The 19,879-nt window shown below is 48.7% G+C and overlaps 1 protein-coding gene across 1 annotated transcript in view; it reads left to right on the top strand.

Annotated features, from left to right (window-relative positions):
* Positions 1–19,879, top strand: part of CAMKV (CaM kinase like vesicle associated) — an 84,555-nt gene extending 64,676 nt beyond the window's left edge. Inside the window, exons 3-11 of the mRNA XM_014597969.3 lie at positions 7,656–7,787; positions 8,539–8,613; positions 9,414–9,552; positions 10,304–10,424; positions 11,699–11,774; positions 12,169–12,305; positions 12,780–12,858; positions 13,214–13,301; positions 16,120–19,879. Of these exons, the coding sequence (XP_014453455.1) occupies positions 7,656–7,787; positions 8,539–8,613; positions 9,414–9,552; positions 10,304–10,424; positions 11,699–11,774; positions 12,169–12,305; positions 12,780–12,858; positions 13,214–13,301; positions 16,120–16,386 (1,114 nt within the window). The 3' untranslated portion in view covers positions 16,387–19,879. The remainder of the gene's footprint in view (positions 1–7,655; positions 7,788–8,538; positions 8,614–9,413; positions 9,553–10,303; positions 10,425–11,698; positions 11,775–12,168; positions 12,306–12,779; positions 12,859–13,213; positions 13,302–16,119) is intronic.

Below are 19,879 nucleotides of genomic sequence, written 5' to 3'. Positions count from 1 at the left end.
CTCATCTGCACGGTGGCCAGACAATTAACCAAACATTGGGCTAACCCTGCCCCTAGACCCTTACCAGGTAACGCGCCCCCGGTCTCCTGTTGGGGTCAGTGACTCACCCCTTTCACTTGCGGCTCTCCCTATGCTGCCTTTCTCAGCCTCAGGCCCGCTTGCAGCCTCAGACACTCGAAGGCTTACCTGGGCCTCAACACACTCACCCCCCTCTGCTGGGGCTCGGATTCAGGTGCCTCCCATGGCTGTGTCTGGCCCCACTACTCCCCAGGGTCTTGCACCCCCATGGGCTCAGGTGCCACCCATAGGCGTGCCTGGCCCTACTCCCCTCCAGTTTTATAACCCACCAGACTGATAGGGGCTGGGGTTAAGGCGCCCTGACCTGCCTTTCACCAGGGAGGTAACTGACCTGGCATTTCTTGGGGACTCCCACGCCACAAGGAGTCCCACCAGGCCACCCTTCCTTGGCAGGGTGCAGCTTCCAGTCACACCCAGGACCAGGACCAAGACCCTCCTGCCCTCCCCATAGCTCTTGCCCTTACCTCCAAGATGTTCCCAGAGCAGCAGGGCAGCCAGGTGGTGTTGCTTCCTTGGCTGCTGGCAGCAAACTCCTGCCCTACCCCTGAAAGCCAGGATCTGAAAATGGCTCCTCATCAGGGCTGGCAGGCACCTGTCTGCTGCCCACTCTCCTCCTTAAAGTGGCAGACACCCAAGGTGCTCTGCCACCCACCTTCCCCCTTAAAATGGTCCCTGGGGGAGGCTTTCCCTGCTGCCCACACAACAAGCTCACTCAGAGCTTGCAAAAGCCCTTAAGATGTAGGGAGAAGTGGGCATACTGGAGGGGAGGGACAGAATCCAGTTAGATCTAGACAGGTTACAGAGGGGGACAGATGAGAATAGGATGAAATTCAATGCAGACAAGTGCAAGGTGCTGCATCGAGGGAGAAGGAACTTGCAACACACCTATAAGCTGGGGAACACCCTTCTCAACAACACAGTGGCTGAAAGGGATCTTGGAGTCATTGCTGACTCCAAGATAGCCATGAGCTGCCAATGCGAGGAAGCGATCAGTAAAGCTAACCACACCTTGTCATGCATTTACAGATGCATCACAAGCAGGTCCAGGGAGGTGATCCTTCCCCTCTATGTGACATTGGTCAGACCGCAGTTGGAGTACTGCATCCAGTTCTAGGCGCTGCACTTCAAGAGGGATGTGGCTAACCTGGAGAGGGTCCAGAGGAGGGCCACTCACATGGTCAGGGGGCAGCAGGCCAGGCCCTACAAAGATAGACTTAGGGGCCTGAATCTATTCAGCCTCCATGAGAGAAGTCTGAGAGGGGATCAGGTGGCCGTCTATAAACTCACCAGGGGGACCAGCAGAAAATAGGTGAGGCTCTGTTCCTCTGGGCATCACCTGGGATAACAAGGAATAATGGGCACAAATTGATTGAGAGCAGGTTCAGGCTTGATATCAGGAGGCATTACTTTGCAGTTAGGGCTGCCAGGCTCTAGAGTGGACTCCCAAGGGAGGTGGTGATCTCCCTTACATTGGGGGTCTCCAACAGGAGGTTGGATAGATATCTGGCTGGGGTATTATGATCCCAGCACTCGTTCCTGCCCAGGGCAGGAGGTTGGACTTGATGATCTGTTCAGGTCCCTTCTGACCCTAGAAACTATGAAATTATTAAGTGGCAAATACCCGGTTGGTGCTCCGCCAAACACCTTCCCCCTTAAAATGGCTACTCAGGTGTCTCCCGGCTGCCCTCCTTGCAGGCACTTCTCCAGCCTGCTGCAGCCCGCACTAAGTGGCAAGCACCCCAATTGTGTTCTGCCACATATGAACACATCATTTCACTTTGTTTTAAGTGCAGATCAAAATATTTATTGTAAATGTCAGCATTTGCTGTGTCTTTATTAACAAAAACTTTACAATTTTAGCCTAGTAATAGGTCTATACCATTGTTAGGATTTTTTTGTTCTTAGTATACTTACAAATTTCTTACAGTCCTTAGCACTGCCACCTATTAAATTGTCCTTCATGAGTTTAGCTTCCCTAATCATCTTTGTATACTCTGTAATTTCTAATATATCTTCTTCTTATATATTTCATTTTTATTTCTGTTTGCTACTTTCTTTTATCCACTGAACACATGTAAGCTTGTAGCCAATGGGCTAGCATGTATTCCAGCTTTACTCCTTCACATGGCACTTATGTAGTTTTATAATTACAGTTTTTGATACTTGTACATACATTGGATTCTACTCGGACCTCTTTAGATACACTCAGCTTGTACTTTCCTACTCAGCAGGAAGAGAACAGCAATACAGCAGAAGGGTGGCTTAGTGAATTGGATCTGTCCTGGAGAAAGGAGTCCTGGGTTCTAGCTGTGCCTCCACTGGGGCAGCAACTATCCCACTACCCTTTATCCATTTTAGCCAATCAGTATTAAATTCAAAGTATAGAAAAGCTACAAAGGTAGGTTATCACTTCCTTAGTTTTGTCTTTTGTAGGTATGTACTTACCTGGATGATGCTAATCTGGCACAGGTGAAAATACAATCTAAACTGTGAAGAAGCATCAAACAATTGCAGTTTCATGGCCATGAAAGTGCTACTTAGGTGCTAATAGTGAAACAGGATTTAGTTCAAAGTGTACTATTTCTTGACTATGGAATAGTAATAAACTCTGCTTAAAGAACTCCTAGTTTTTCTTGTCTACATTTCTCCTTTCAATTCAGTTTTCTCATAATTTTCCTCAGATATTGTGATACATCCTTTTGAAACATGAAGTACATGTGTTATAGATTCATAGATGTTAGGGTCAGAAAGGACCTCAACAGATCATCGAGTCCGACCCCCTGCATAGGCAGGAAAGAGTGCTGGGTCTAGATGACCCCAGCTAGATGCCTATCTAACCTCCTCTTGAAGACCCCCAGGGTAGGGGAGAGCACCACCTCCCTTGGGAGCCCATTCCAGACCTTGGCCACTCTAACTGTGAAGAAGTTCCTCCTAATGTCCAATCTAAATCTGCTCTCTGCTAGCTTGTGGTCATTGTTTCTTGTAAACCCCGGGGGCGCCTTGGTGAATAAAACCTCACCAATTCCCTTCTATGCCCCCGTGATGAACTTACAGGCAGCCACAAGGTCGCCTCTCAACCTTCTCTTGCGGAGGCTGAAAAGGTCCAGTTTCTCTAGTCTCTCGTCGTAGGGCTTGGTCTGCAGGCCCTTAACCATACAAGTGGCCCTTCTCTGGACCCCCTCCAGGTTATCCACATCCCTCTTGAATTGCGGCCCCCAGAATTGCACGCAGTACTCCAACTGCGGTCTGACCAGCGCCTGATAGAGGGGAAGTATCACCTCCTTGGATCTATTAGTCACGCATCTGCTGATGCACGATAAAGTGCCATTGGCTTTTCTGATGGCTTCGTCACGCTGCCGACTCATGTTCATCTTAGAGTCCACTAGGACTCCAAGATCCCTTTCCACTTCCGTGCCACCCAGCAGGTCATTTCCTAGGCTGTAGGTGTGCTGGACATTTTTCCTCCCTAGGTGCAGCACTTTGCATTTCTCCTTGTTGAACTGCATCCTGTTGTTTTCTGCCCACTTGTCTAACCTGTCCAGGTCTGCTTGCAGCTGTTCCCTGCCCTCCAGCGTGTCCACTTCTCCCCATAGCTTTGTGTCATCTGCAAACTTGGACAGAGTACATTTCACTCCCTTGTCCAAGTCGCTGATGAAGACATTGAAGAGTATTGGTCCAAGGACCGAGCCCTGCGGGACCCCACTGCCCACACCCTTCCAGGTCGAAGCCGACCCATCCACCACGACTGTCTGGGTGCGACCCTCCAGCCAATTCGCCATCCACCGGACTGTGTAATCATCCAAGTCACAGCCTCTTAACTTGTTCACCAGTATGGGGTGAGATACCGTATCGAAGGCCTTCCTAAAGTCTAAATATACAACATCCACCCCTCCTCCTGTGTCCAGGCGTTTCGTAACCTGGTCATAAAAAGAGACTAGATTGGTCAGGCATGATCTGCCTGCCACAAACCCATGCTGGTTTCCCCTCAGCATAATTTGTCCAGCCGGGCTCTCGCATATGTGAGCCTTGATAATTTTTTCAAAGACTTTGCCAAGGATGGAGGTGAGACTGACTGGCCTATAGTTGCCCGGGTCCTCCTTCCTCCCCTTCTTGAAAATGTGGACCACATTGGCCCTTTTCCAGTCCTCTGGGACTAGTGTTACTTGCTAGGGTTTGTCTCTATTTACTTATATTGAAAGTTCTCAGACCAGAATCATTATATAGGCAACCATCAATCCTCTGGATCATGGTGTACATGTTAGAGGTCTAGTCAGGTGCCTGATGAATCTCCAGTCCCTAGGTAACCACCAATTTTGAGTCCACTGATTAATTCTTCTTTATCCATGAGTTAATGAGGTCCAAAGGAGAGTTTCCTCGTGAGGTTATCTCGTTGACTTTGTTAGCACATTAATCCATATGCAGCCAAGATCCTATGCTGTAAATTATCAATACTGTAACACAGATAATGGTGTTTTTAATATGGAATGCTTCTCTCCATCTCTCTTTCCTGCTGTTTCCTTCCATAAGAGGCTATAACCAATTATTTTAATGTTCCAATCATGCGAATCATTCCACCAGATTTCAGTAATACCAGTTATAGCAAATTTGTTTTTGTCACAGACAATTTCCAGTTCCTCTCACTTGTTACATGACTCTTAGCATCAGTATTCATAGATTCATAGATTCATAGATGGTTAGGGTCGGAAGGGACCTCAATAGATCATCAAGTCCGACCCCCTGCATAGGCAGGAAAGAGTGCTGGGTTTAGATGACCCCAGCTAGATGCCTATCTAACCTCCTCTTGAAGACCCCCAGGGTAGGGGAGAGCACCACCTCCCTTGGGAGCCCGTTCCAGACCTTGGCCACTCGAACTGTGAAGAAGTTCTTCCTAATGTCTAGTCTAAATCTGCTCTCTGCTAGCTTGTGGCCGTTATTTCTTATAACCCCCGGGGGCGCCTTGGTGAATAAAACCTCACCAATTCCCTTCTGTGCCCCCGTGATGAACTTATAGGCAGCCACAAGGTCGCCTCTCAACCTTCTCTTGCGGAGGCTAAAAAGGTCCAGGTTCTCTAGTCTCTCCTCGTAGGGCTTGGCCTGCAAGCCCTTAATAATACGAGTGGCCCTTCTCTGGACCTCTCCAGGTTATCCACATCTCTCTTGAAGTGCGGTGCCCAGAGTTGCACGCAGTACTCCAACTGCAGTCTGACCAGCGCCCGATAGAGGGGAAGTATGTAAACAACCAAAAGTATGTAAGCAACCAAAAAATTCTTATACTTCATTTGCCTTCTGAACACCTCCCTTTGTCTGGCTAATTTAATGCTTTTTTGGCTGCTTCAGCTAGTCTCCAACCACATAGATCAGTTTTCCTACATGTGAGATGCAGGCTGCCCTATTGGGCCACATTTCAGTGAAAGAGGGCCTGTAAAATGTTCCCCCAAATAGAAACCTCCAGCCTTATACCAGCTGCACAGTCAGTGGTTCCCCTTCATTATTTTGTGCGTCTCTTCACTCTGAGATGAAAAGACTATCCAGGAGGATCATTTGGACTTTCCCCATCTTCAGCTCTCTTCCAAGGCCCTTGAAATCTTCTTTCATCCATGAAGTTTCACATGATGCCATGTCATTTTGCATCATCACTAAATCTGCAGGTTGACTTCAGAATCAGTCTTGCAGTTACATCCATATTTTCACTATGTACAGGCATCACCCCATCCTGTTGTCCTTGTTTCTCTCCCTGAATTTTCTATCCTTAATGAGGATTATTTGCCTTCCTAGAAGGCCTGAAGATGCTCTTGTGGTATTTGCTTGCTTCATACAGGAAGGATGTCTATTGGTCATGCCCTCTCTATTTTTCTCTTCCATTCCCCTACAAACAGGCTTCTCAGGAACAGAGTCACTAAGTTCCTGATAACAATGTTATACTTCTGGCTAGGTTGAATACCTGCTATCTTTATTCCCCTTCTTGGTGACAAATCACCAATCAACTGCTTCCATTCTATTCTCTCTGATTCCCCCCCCTCACCCTTCTGCTTGTGTAATCTGTAGCAATTATTTCTGAACTGGGTTATCCAAAATGTCCTTCTTTTCTTGGATACTATGAAGGATTGTAGGCTTTCTGTCATCTATCTTGTTACCTAGTATGTCCATGCACCAGACGTTTCTTCCGTTCTTCAACAAAAATGAAAACAGCTCACCCAAAGCAGGTCACAGCAGCTGTTCCCTTGTCATCCATATCTGGTACAGAGCCACGCAGACACCTCTCCAAATTCCCTCCAAATCCTTCATTTTTGCTGCTCAAGTTTACCTAATCAGGAGTTCCACTGACTTATATGCTTAGCTGCTTAGGTCCACTCACTTGCTGACAGGGAGGGGATTAATCACAGGGGAGCTCAAATGCTGAGTCTAATGAAAGACCCCAAAACTTTGAACCAACTTCTCCGCACAGAGATTCAAACACAGACTTCTTTCATCTGGCTTGTCATGTGGCCTTCAGAAAGACCAGAACAGATGCATAGATCACCAGGTCACTTCATCTTCATCTGTATGAGCTGCCAGTACACTCACTAAAGCTCCCCAGTTTATTGGGCAAAACATCACTCCAGACTGGACTTGAACAATTTTAGCAGATTCTCTTGGACTCAGGATCATACTGTAACCAAAAGGGGCCTCTGTGATCATATAGTCTGACCTCCTCTCTAAGAAAACCACAGAACTTCTTGTTTAAACTACAGGAGTTTTTAGAAATGTAACTGTCTTAACTGAAGGGTAATCCATCTCAGCCCTTAGTACATGATTCCATTGATAAAATACCATCACTGTGAAAAATTGGCACCTTAGTTCTAGTCTGAATTTATTTTGTTTCAATGTGCTTACTACTTATATGTATATCGTGCTATTAAAATGTAGGTTAATATAGTGACAAAGCATCACACTTGGCGTCAGAGATCCATATGTCTGAAGCATATCTGATGTTTGATGGCATGGGTTTTCAGACTGCAATGGGAGAGACTGGCTCTGTACTGAGGGCAGACTTGACCATTGCTGATCTTGTACCATTGCAGTCTTGTACCTGCAGTTTTTGCAGCCTGTGTGGGCTCAGCAGAGGCTCTTCCAGCAAAATGGATGGAGTCTCCCTGAACTGGTGAAAATTTGAGCAAGACAGAGATTTTCTACAATGTAAAATTACTCCCTTCAGCACAGAATTCCCACCAGGAACAAGGTTCTATAGAACCCACTTCCCTTATGGGAAAGGAGCCCTGCTCAGTCTTGCTTCTTCTGTCCTTGCCACTATCATCTGACCAGGAAGTCATTTTAAAGCTGTAACTCGCACATGCTGCTACATGGTAACTACTATTTACCCTCCAGTTCCCTCTGAAAAAGTTAAGGGAAGCACAGGTATCATAACTACATGGTCAGTTCATTTCAAATTGTCCAATGGTATTGGCCACCCTCCTTGGATCTAACTCTGACTAGTATGATTTCCACCCCACCGTCCCATGCTCTGTAGTCATGATATGGGTAGGCGAGGCATCATGTCATGGCAGTTCTAACTGGTCTTCTGGTGACACATTCCCCAGGGAGGAGTTCTGTGAAATTTTCCGAGCCAAAGAAAAAACAACAGGAAAACTCTACACATGCAAGAAATTTCTGAAGAGAGATGGGCGGAAGGTGCGAAAGGCAGCCAAGAATGAGATCATCATCTTGAAAATGTAAGTCTATAGAATCCCCTTGGGATTTGACCTGGAAACCTTGAATCTGCTGTCTTTGTAACATAGTAAAGTAGATGTATTATCTAGCAGCTATAATAGGCTTTTACCTTCTCATACGCAACAGCTAGTAGAAGGGGACAGAAGTCCAGTATACCAATAGGAACTGCATCTGCTAAACTGATGACACAATACCACAAGGCTCATCCTGACAAAAAGTCCCCCCAGTCAGGCTTTTCTCTGCCAACAAGTGATTTTGTTTAATTGTACTCTGCCTGATTTTGCCTTCTGAAATTGTCTGTTTCAGTACCAGGCAGCTTCTGTGCCCCCAGCATCTTTACCGCCTCTAATAGGGTTCTCAAAAGGGCTTAGGAGCAAAGGCAAACAAATAGCACCAACCAGCTGGCAAGTATGGAGCAGGGAGCTGAGAGCAACTGTGGGTTTTGAACAAGCAACTCATCCCTGCCTACCCCAGGCCAGCCTACCCCAGCCACCACAAAGAGCTGGATAGGAGAGCTCTTCATAGCCCTATATTAGGGGCTCTGTTGTCCCAGTAGCTCATCCTCCAAGTCACCTTTCATTTCTGGTCTGTAGAGTTCCCCTGAGATCCACCAGCTCATGGGGAGGGGGATATACATGTTGGATCAGAACCAGGCAGGGTCTCTGTGCCCTGGCCTAGGGGGTACCTTTCTGAGCCATGGTGCACATCAGGCAGAGCCTGCTGAGTCTGTGCTCTCTTGCCCTGTCCCCATAGGGTGAAGCATCCCAACATCCTGCAGCTGGTTGATGTATATGTCACCCGGAAAGAGTACTTCATCTTCCTGGAACTGTAAGTTAATGCCCCTTGGGACCTCTCCAGAAAGCCTTCCTGGGCTCCTTCCTGATGCTTGTTCTTGCCCTATATGCTCCTGTGGTTTTCCTCTCTGCACAACGGGCATGGCCATCTACTCCACCTGTTGACAGAAATCAGTCACTGGTGCCCTCTGAGCTGCAGCCCATCCATGCCACCACAGCCAGAGAAAGAGCCATGCTGTGGATCATAGGGATCTTAGAGCCTCAAATACAGGGTGTGTTGATTTTAGGATCGAAAAGGCAGGATTTCTGGAATAATCCAGCTCTGGGACCATTGATATACCAGTGTATATATATATTTCCTGTAACAGGGATACAGGAAATATATTCACCTGAGACGGACCTGTGCCTGTGGGAGGACTTGTTTTAGAGGTCTGATTTCAGGCTAAATCATATTAAATTTAGCTACAGCCAGCCACAGGGAGCTGTCAGGAACACTCAGGCCTCTGCTGTGAGCATGTCTGCTGGATGGGGGTGGCATGGCCAGCTGCACTGAATTTTTTGATGGCAGAAGCTCTGGGGGTTTAGCTAAGTGCCTAGAAATTCACAGATTTATCTGGTCTTTTCCAAGGCTCTGACTGCTAAGATCTGGGTCCCAGGTGAGAAGGTCACTGCCTCATCCATCTGGCTGAGCCAATCCTCATAACACTCCTCTTCCATTGCTGTCCCTCCTACCCAGAGCATTGTACAGAACTCTGAGTCACAACAGAGTTGGAGTCACTCCTGCCTGGTACTGCTATTCTCTCAGGCTTTTGCTGTGTCTCTCCCTAACTACAGGGCCACGGGCCGGGAGGTGTTTGACTGGATCTTGGATCAGGGTTATTATTCTGAGCGAGACACCAGCAATGTCATCCGACAGGTGTTGGAGGCTGTTGCTTATCTCCATTCCCTCAAGATTGTGCACAGGAACCTCAAGGTAAGTCTGCCAGCTTCCCTACTAGCCTGTATCTCCATGCTGCTAGGACAGCCCCTAGGCACTTAGATCCCTGCAAGCTTCATCTGCTCTCACAGTCATTGGGGAGCTGCCACCAGCAATCCAGATATACCAGGACGTCCCTTTCTCTAGAGCAGGGGTGGCCAACCTGTGGCATGAGCAGCCTTTGTGTGTGGCACACAGCAGATTAAGGAGGGGGCAAACAGCACAGCAACAGAAAGGACAAGGAGCAGAAAGCAGAGCAGCAGATCATGCGGGGACCCCAGAGCAGAAAACAGAATGGCAGGTCAGGAAGGGAGCAAAGGGCAGGTAACAGAAAGAAGAGCAGATTTTGCAGGGTGGGGAAGGGATCAGAGTAGGACTCAGGAAGGGCACAGGGCTTAATTTGTAGTACACAAGACAAAAAGTTTGGCCATCAATGCTCTAGACTAGAGCATGGCTTAAGGAGGGGATCCCACTGTGCTCTCCTCTAGATGGTGGCTTCCTGTTTGCAGGTTGGTTGTTGGCACCCTGACCTCTATATGTGGAAAGTATCCCTTCTTTTCTGGGGTTGGACTGGGTGCTGACTGAGCCAAATAAATGGCTATGAGAAGCATCCTCATGTCCAAGTAGTATGGCAGGCCCTGGTGGTCATGGGGCACTGATAATTGCCATGGCTTTATACCCATCAAAGGGTTAGGATGCTCTCTCCCCTCCATTCATTTCTTCCCTTCTCTTTGCATGGGACCTTCAGCTGGAGAATTTAGTGTATTACAACCGCCTGAAGAACTCCAAGATTGTTATCAGTGATTTCCACCTGGCAAAGCTAGAGAATGGCCTCATCAAGGAGCCTTGCGGCACCCCAGAATATCTGGGTAAGAAATGTGACAGTGGCATTTGGCAGAGGGCAACCAGAACAGGGATGGGCAAGACAAGGTGCAAACTTGTAAATACTTTTTGTTGCAAACCAAGAATGAGCCGCAGAGTAAGAAGCAGTTACCCACAGCCCCTTCCATGGAGACAGGAACCCAGATCTAATCTTTCCTCTCCTAGGAGCTGTACCCAGAGCTCCAGAGACACTGAAGTCCAGGCCTGGTCCTTCCCTCAGTGCTCTAGAGTCAGTGGGGAATTACTGTCTTACTGTCAGGTCCAACATGTTCCTTCCTAGCTCCCATGGTTAAAGGCTGGTTTGGGCTCTGAAGCATGAAGACTAAGATTTCCTTTTAGCCCTTTGTTTCTTCCACCTAAGACTGAAACTTCTGCCCTGGGTATGGAAGCTAAATCCACCTGTGATTTCTGTGATGGAGCATCTCTTTACACTTCATTATATTTGGCTTTCCCATCCCCAGCTGTTCTGTCCCTTTTGCTTTTCCTCCAGGAGGGTGATCACTATCTCCCCATGTGAACAAGACCCTCTTTGCCATGAATCTTACATTTTCTGCCTACAAAGAACTTTCCTTCCAAGCAGCCTATGTTACATCTCAGCTAGGGGAGAGGGGTCTTCACAGGAAATGTAGCCACTGGGTACCATAGCTTAGGCCAGGGGTTGTCAACCGGGGGTACGCATACCCCTGGGTGTATTTGAGAAGGCCCTAGAGGGTATGTGCAAGCGTGTCGAGACTGAGTGCCACCACGCAGGCGCCACCCAGCCAGCCGGGCACGGGGAGTGGGGGAAGCTCACATATGGCGGCTGCCGCCATTTCACATTCGGTCGCGCACCACCCTCCCACTCCCCACATCCAGCCACCGGGGGTACACTGCTCTGTGTCCAGCTGTTGGGGGTACACTGATCCAAAAAAGTTTGAAAAGCCCTGGCCTAGGCTAATGATGGGCAGCTAAGGAAAGGGGTGGCTGTCCTGTGTGAGGGGCTGGGAGTTTCCTCTCTTGGGGGATACTGTGTGAGGCCCAAAGTATCAGGAGGAGGGACAGCACAGTGAGAAACAGCTCTGGAAAGCCATCTGGGTTAGTCCTTGTGCCACTGGTAACAGAAATGTGAGGTGTCTAAGCTAGAAGTAGAGGTGTATAATGGGAGAGTACCGTCCACCAGCACTTTAGGAATACAAAAGCTTGTGGAGATCCTCAGAAGGCAGAGGTAGGGATCCTGATCCTTCTATGGCATGGCTGTCACTCTCCTGTTGTGTTGTTTCAGCTCCAGAGGTGGTGGGACGCCAACGGTATGGACGGCCTGTGGACTGTTGGGCTATTGGCGTCATCATGTACATTCTGTAAGGACAGAGACATGAACTGTGATTTTTGGGATCTCTGAGTTCTGAAAGTGACTGTGAGCAGTGGGAGATAAGGATGGTCATCCTTGGGTGCCACCCAGGCCAGGGATCTGCGGGTGCAGTTGAAAGGGGTGGGTGACCAGAGAATGGCTGGGGAGCTGATACAAGGCAGGAAAAAGACATGAGCTAGGGCCTGGAATAAAATGGGAACAGCCAGAGTCTGCTTCCTGGCAACTAGCTCAGGGAGTGACCCAGGAGAATCCTGGGCCCTGGTGAAGGGAGACAGGCTGGAGCCCAGAGGTCACTACTACCTTGTTAATCCAAGCCATGGAGAAGTCCAAGCCAAGGCAAGCTGCTCTGGACTCACCATTCTGACTCTCTCTCCCCCCTGCAGCCTATCAGGGAATCCACCCTTCTATGAGGAGGTGGATGAGGATGACTATGAAAACCATGACAAGAACCTCTTTCGCAAAATCCTGGCTGGTGACTACGAGTTTGACCCACCCTACTGGGATGACATCTCACAGGCAGGTAAGGCTTGTCCACCACCCAGCAGAGTAGTACCTCTGTATAGTCAGGACTCCTTCCTCCATAGCCAGAAGGGGACAATCACCCAGAATCCCACTCAGCAAAATCAGCCTTGAAATAAAAGGGATGGAAGGGACATATATGTGTGCCAGACTTGCATGGCTGGGAAAGATAATAATATTGCCACCATATATCTATTCCCTGCACCCTCTGCTCCCCACTCTCCCCCTACCCAGCCAGCTCTGCTGTAAGGCATATGAGGGACCCTGGATCTCCAGGAAGCTTATCCCTGAGTGGGAAGGAAATGATTTCTCTCTTGCCTTTGGATCCTTCGTTTCTCCATCTCTAGCTCCTTTGGAGATGGGTGCTGAGGAGTCTGAGTACCCCCACCAGCCACCATTCCATACTTCCTGGCTGTGCCTAGCCCTGTGGCTGACAGAGCACTAAGCTCCTTCCTTCTGCTTCTTGTTTCTGCAGCCAAAGAGCTGGTGACCCGTCTAATGGAAGTGGACCAAGACCAGAGGATTACAGCTGAAGAAGCCATCTCCCATGAGTGGTAAGGATAGTTGATGGAAGTCCCAGACCTGAAAAAAGGGGACTCTTTTGACAGGAAGGAAGTTGTAGGGATGGAAGGGATGTGATAATAACTTGGAACTTGTAATGAATGTGAGAGTCCACCTCTGATGGCCAGTAGCAATTCCACCTCCTGGCATGGGAGAGAAGACACAAAATGGGTGGGTTGGCAGAGTCCTGCAATGAGGCTGGAGTGCATGAATGGGGTACGGTCAGAGGTCTTTGCTGAATTCATCCTTTAAGGGGCACCAGCTTAGCAAAATAGGCAGAGCATGGGCACAAGTGGCTGGGAGAGTGACCCTGAGAAGCCAGTCATTGGCATGTGTTTCTGCTCTCAGGATTTCTGGTAATGCTGCTTCAGATAAGAACATAAAGGATGGTGTGTGTGCTCAGATCGAGAAGAACTTTGCCAGAGCCAAATGGAAGGTATGTAGCCCTTAGCCAACATGGGCCTCTACATCAGGGGACCTGTGGGATGTAGAGCCCCTTCCATCTCTGGGGAGGTGGTATAGGCTAAGCCTCACAGAACGAGCCCTGACAACAATGCAGAGAAGAGGTTTTCTCCTTTGAGCCACTCTGCACATCAGTCTCCATCAGTGAAAATGGTGATCTGCTTATAGGGAGCTGACCTGAGACTCTAGGGATCTAGGTCCATTCTCTTGCTGACCCATGCACTCCTCATGAAAGCTTGGGCCTGTCACTAAATCTGCTTGATGCCTGAGCTCCCCACTGACCCCCCTACCACATGGCAGTATGATTCATAGATTCATAGATTGTTAGGGGCTGGAAGGGACCTTGCAGATCATCAGGCCCAGACCCCTGCTCTAGGCAGGAAGACAACTGAGGTCAAGTGACCCCAGCGAGGTGACTGTGCAGTCTCTTCTTGAAAACCTCCAGGGTAGGTGACTGCATCACCTCTGGAGGGAGTTTATTCCACAATCTGGACATCCTGACTGTGAAGGAGTTTTCCCTAGTATTAAGCCTGAAGTGGCCTTCCAGGAGTTTGTTTCCATTGGTCCTGGTCTTCCCCAGGGGTGCCCTAGTGAACAGTTGTTCACTGAGCTCCTGATGCATTCCTCTGATACAGTGGTAAGTTGCTATCAAGTCCCCTCTCAACCTTCTCTTCTTTTGGCTAAAGAGGCCCAGGGCCCTCAGCCTTTCCTCGAGGGTTGTTTGCCCCTAGATGGAGCACCTTACACTTGGAAGTGTTAAACTTCATGTGGTTCTGGTCTGCCCAACTCTCAAGACTGTCCAGGTCCGCCTGTATCTGCAGCCTATCTTCTGACATGACCCCACCACCCGATAACTTTGTGTCATCCACGAACTTGGCCAGCAAGGTTTTCACTCCCCTGTGCAAATGTTGAAAAGCACTGGTCCAAGCACGGACCCCTGAGGGACACCACTGGCCACTTTACACCAGAACAACATAGATCCATTCATGAGAACTCTCTGAGTCCTACCCTGCAGCCAGTTTCCCACCTGCTGAACTGTCAAGCAGCTGAGCCCACAATCTTCCAGTTTTCCCACTAGGGTGTCAAGGGATAGTAGATCAAAAGCCTTTTGAAAATCTAGGTATGTAACATCTACCTCGTCACCCATGTCCAGGTGATGAGAGACCTGGTCGTAGAAGGAGATGAGATTGGTAAGACAAGACCTACCCGTGACAAAGCCATGCTGGCTGTCGTTCAGAATCTTACCTTCCACGAGCGTATCGCACATAGATTTTTTAATGAGCTTTTCCAGGATTCTCCCTGGGATAGAGTTTAGGCTGATTGGTCTATAGTTGCCTGGATCCTCCCTCTTCCCCTTCTTGAAGATGGGCACAATTTTGGCCTTCTTCCAATCCTCAGGCATTTCCACTGTGCACCACAAATTCTGAAAGAGCTTTTCCAGGGGTTCCACAATGACCTCAGCCAGCTCCTTCAGCACTCTTGGATGAAGTCCATCAGGTCCTGCTGACTTATAAATGTCTAGCTTTTCTAGTTGGTATTGCACCCACCCAGCATCCACAGTGGGGAGGATGCCATTCCCAGTATGCCCCCTATGAGCCTTATCTCGCTTGTCTTTCCTCTTGGTTTGGTGAAATGCTGAAGCAAAGTAGGCATTCAGGAGTTCAGTGTTTACCTGAATGTCGGTTACCAGCTGCCCCGAGGTGTTAAGCAGGGGTCCCACGCTTCCATTTGTTTTCCTTCTACTGCCTACATACCTAAAGAAGGACTTCTTATTGTCTTTGACTCCCATGGCTAACCTAAACTCAGTCACCACCTTGGCTTTCCTGGTAATTTCCCTACGAATGCTGGTCACTAATGTATAGTCCTCTTTGAGGACGGTCCATAGCTTCCACTGTGTGTACACCTCTTTTTAATTTTGACAGCATATGATGACAGACCCCATCAGTGATGAGCACATTTTTCTGCTCCCAAGATTTCTGGCAATGATGCTTCAGATAAGAACATAAAAGACAGTCCCAGATTGGCATAGCGGCCATCTTTACAGTTGTCTCTGACCTGCATTCAGCAGTTTTCAGCATTTTCAGGTTGCTGTAGTGCCTATGTCCAAGTGTATGCCCTTTTAAGGAAAATCCACAGGCCCCATCTTCCTGTAATCAGAGGTGGGCAGCATGAGGGACCCACCCCCAGGTTCCTCTATGGATGCCTAGTCCTGAAAATCCTTGGTACCAGGGCTGACCACCCTGCTTTTTCAAAACTTCTTCCCACAACCTTTTGCTGTACCTCAGTCCTCTCTTCTCAGCAAGACATGGACTCCCAGGGCTGTGCCATATTTGGGACAGCAGAAATTGAAACCAACCCCTCCTGGAGGGATAGCTTACCCCACAATCACTCCTCCAACTTTGAATCCTAGTGGCAAAGACTCCACTAGGGCCATTTCTACTGCTAATGATTTTATGCAGAAAAAGCCCAGCTATGAGTGATGGGTGGTACCATAGTGAGAGAGGCAATGTAACACCCTTAACTGCAACGTCCATTTCTTTTAAGATACTAGTCAAGGGCTAAAGTCTCCTCACTTAGCACAGGTTTTGCCTGTATACCTAAAGGGTTGGGAAAGCCAGAGAAGTCCCTACCAAGACAGTCAGGAGCATAGGGCAGAGGAACATGGAGGTGGGGAAGTGATAGCTTAGCACAAGAGAATGAACCATTCCTTGGCAGTTGTAGTGAAAGGGTATTCATCTCATACTATAGCACTTTGAGACCCATGGGATTCCTCCCTCTATGCCTCCCCACAGAAAGCCGTGCGAGTGACCACACTCATGAAACGACTCCGGGCACCTGAGCAGACAGAATCTGCACAACCGACCCAGCCAGCTGCCATCCCAACAGACAGCGTCACCTCGACGGCCCCCACTGCTGCCCCACAGCCAAAAGCCGACGCTGCTGCCACCACTACACCCAACGATGTGGCCCAGGTGGCGGAGGCCCCAGCCACATGTAATGGAGAAGAAGCCACTGCCCCTAATGCCACCCCTGAGGCCTGGAATGAGGAGACTGGCTGAGTGGGAGGGGTGGGTGGGAGCAGGGCTGCACTTTATCTCTGTGTATATAGTCACTGGCATGGTACCTGAACCCCTCCTGGCTGCCCATCCCATCTCTTCGGAGTGGTGGCTCACCCACCCCACCTTCCCTTCTGTGTGCCCATCTGTCTGGCTCCATCTGCCCCAGCTGGGCCTCAGGAAAGAGCTTCTATTTTCTATATTTCTGAATCTGAAGCAACCTATTAGGCCCAGAAGGACAGACAGACAGACAGACACAGAGGCAGAGCCTGTTGCATGGAGATCTGTCTCTTTCTCTCTCTCCCTCTTGAGTTTCTTTACTCTCTCTCTTTTGGTGGCTTTGTTAGTTTCCCTTCCTTGCTGGAGGCTGCTCCCAGGGCGCTCTCTCAGTCTGTCACTCACCCATCAAGCATCACATCCCCCAGTAATTGGTCAGGTTGGGAGAAACTGGGGCATTGGTATAAAAAAGAATAGCCCACCTCTGTCCAGTGTATTTGAGAGACAATGGAGGGGCTGGGGCTCCCAAGGATATGCGTATTAACATATGTGCATGTTGCAGCTGTGCACAACACAGAGATGTGTTAATGTGTCCATACACAGATGGACACACATCTTTGCCTACCACTTGAGTTCAACAACTCCAGTTGTGTGTCACATTCAGTGCATGTGTGCATCTGTATGTCTGTGTACAGCTTCATTTCCATGCTGCACATCCATGGTCATGTATACGTCCTAGTAAGTGGGATATGTGTGTATATTCCTATGTGTGCCTGACCATGTGAATCAGTGCATAGCTGAATGGTTAGGTCTATATTAGTGACTATTTGTGTGTGTGTGTGTGTGTGTGTGTGTGTGTGTGTGTAGGAGACTGGTTTGTGTGTGCGTGTGCATGTAAGTTTGTGTGCACATTTTCACATATATACCTCTATCCATTTGTAAACCAGTGTGCATGCATTGGTGCATGCTCTTGGGACTTGAGAAAAAATGGGATCTGAAGCCTCCTTAAATAACTTTAAGTATCAGGCTGGAGAAGAATGTCAGCTGAACTGAGCTGGCTGATGGGCTTGGGTTAAAGGAAGGAGAGGGGTGCAAGGTTTCAGCATTCAGGTAATTTAGGGGAGGGACACTTTGTTTACACTGCTCCCCTCACAGCTGCTATCAGCAGGGTGCCCCCTATGTCCCTCATACCAGCAAGATCCCCTTGAGTTTGCTTAGCACTTTGGGGATCCAACCACAGTGCTGACATGGAATGAGCAGCATTTATGGCCCTAGAAGTGGGAACTTGCCCCTGTTGTATGGGTGGCACCTTGCCTGAGTGCTAAGTTTCTGCTTCACATCATGTGGTCAGAGACTAGGCTCAGAGAAGAGTAGACTGCACCACACCACCATGCCTGGTGGTCTTTGGGGTGTGCCCTGTGCAGACTTCTCAGAGCAGGTTCCAGAAAAACGCTGAGTCTACTTAGGGGAGAAATGTACCAGTCTTACATTCTGCCACACTGATTCTGGGCTTTGCTGGAACTTAAAGCCCATGCAGATACGAAGCCATACTCTGCCCTTGTTTACAGTAACCTCAATTCAGTGACCCCTCTGATCTCACTCTTGCCTCAGACTTGTAACAGAGGACAATGGCCCATCCTGCCAGGAACATGGAGGTAGCATGGACTACTCCTGGTTCAGCACCTAGAAGGGCTGTGTCTGTGCACTGCAGCCCGCAGTGGGGCAGCTACGAAGGAGGAAGGGGCTTGCTAAGAATGTTTGTGTGATTGCCAATACACTGGGAGCTGCCCCCTCAAGAAATTTGCTGTCTAGCTGTGGGCTGTCACCAACCCCAAAAGCAGGCAGCCAAAATATTTGTTCCTGCTGAGAGTTGGCTACTGAGCCTGGTCCCCATAAGTGTAGTTGTAGAGCAACCTGGGAGCCCTGGAGCCATCTGTTGGTCAGGAGGGAGCAGGTTCCCTCCAGCGTTCACTGGCAGAGCGCTGTTATGCCCTTCTTCTGAAAATGCCAACTTTGCTTTTTCAGGCTGATCATGCAGTTTACAGTACAGGCATGCATGATTAATGCTGCTTGTCTTTGTAAACTGAGCAGTATGTGTCTGTGAGACAGAGCATGTGTCTGCTCATGTCTTTGCCTGCGTGAGATTTATATGGTACACACTATGTGTGCCTGTGGTGCACATGTGTTTATATACCGCCTGGGATGCGTATGTATTTATAGTGTATGTCTATGTGTGTATGTGCATATGTTTATATAATACCATTGCATGTGTGCCCGTGCACACATACGTGTATCATGCTCACCTATCAAAATGTGACCTCCTGTGCAATTGTATTCCCTCTGCCCCCAATGTGAGCCAGCAATTTGCTGAACAGAGTTCAGTATGAGGAGGTTTTCAGTCCTCTCAGGGGCCATATGGTCTGGCCTGGACTCTAGTGCCTGGAATACATAACTGGAACTGCCTGATCAGGCACATTCTGAGTTTGTTTCGGATTTGTCTATCAGTTTGAGCTGCTGGGTCTCCCTTGTGCTTGACTACTGAGTAATTTCTCATTGACAGGGTTTATCAATCTAATGTCCTAAGCAGTTTGTGCTTGTGAAAGCTGTAGATCACCCTGAAGGAAAGCTGTTTGCAAGACATCCCGATCATCCAGCATACAAAGGTCCTAGCTCACGCCATACATTTGACAATGTGTTCTGGCTTGCCATCACTATGTAGAAATTCCAGACTATCCAGTCTGAAATCTCTTAAGGACTCGAGTATTCCAGAAAACATATATTCTGGAAGAATGTATAGTAAGGAGCTTGCTCAGAATCTACCCTTCCTCTGAGCAAAGGTGTAGCCTGTACCAGGGGTTTAGCAAATAAGCCACTGGACTTGCTGATTAGCAGCACTGCACTTCACATGGTCACAGCTATGGGAGGCTCTATGTGTAGGCTAAGCGTACTTCCCCACTTAAGTTTAAGGAGTTCTAATACGTTTAGGACTTATAGGAGCTTCCCTTCCTGTTCCTAGGTGCAGACTGCTGCAGAGTTGGCCATCAGTTCTTTGCAGGTAGGAAAGAAAAGAAACAGCAGCCTTGCTCAGAGTCCTGTGACCTCCACTCAGCCTGGCCCACTCAATGACAGCCCTCCACTACATGCCCGTGGCCAGGTATGGCCCATCCACTCTGTGCTCCCTTACCATGGCCCTAGACTAAACACAGGAAGGAAGCCCTGGTCCTGCTGTGATGGGCCATGGGGTTGACCTGCCATTTATGGGGCATTCTCTGCAACTACCTGCCTCAGGGCCCTCCCAGCCTCTAGGCTTCTGGCTCATGGTCCCACTATCCAGCTTTCCTTTCCCCTTCCTTGATTTGCAGATGCATGTTTGTAGGGTTGAGTTCCGTCTATGAAACTGTTTAATTTCAACCACGACCACCCGGGAGCTCCTGTGTGATCGCTGCACTGTACCTCTGGCAAATAAAGACCCTTCTGAGGACAAACTGAGAAAGCACCA

The sequence above is a fragment of the Alligator mississippiensis genome, chromosome 12, assembly GCF_030867095.1.
Source record: "Alligator mississippiensis isolate rAllMis1 chromosome 12, rAllMis1, whole genome shotgun sequence".
Lineage (NCBI taxonomy): Eukaryota > Metazoa > Chordata > Crocodylia > Alligatoridae > Alligator > Alligator mississippiensis.
Note: the sequence above shows the minus strand (reverse complement) of the source record. Positions and strands in the feature narration are given on the sequence as shown.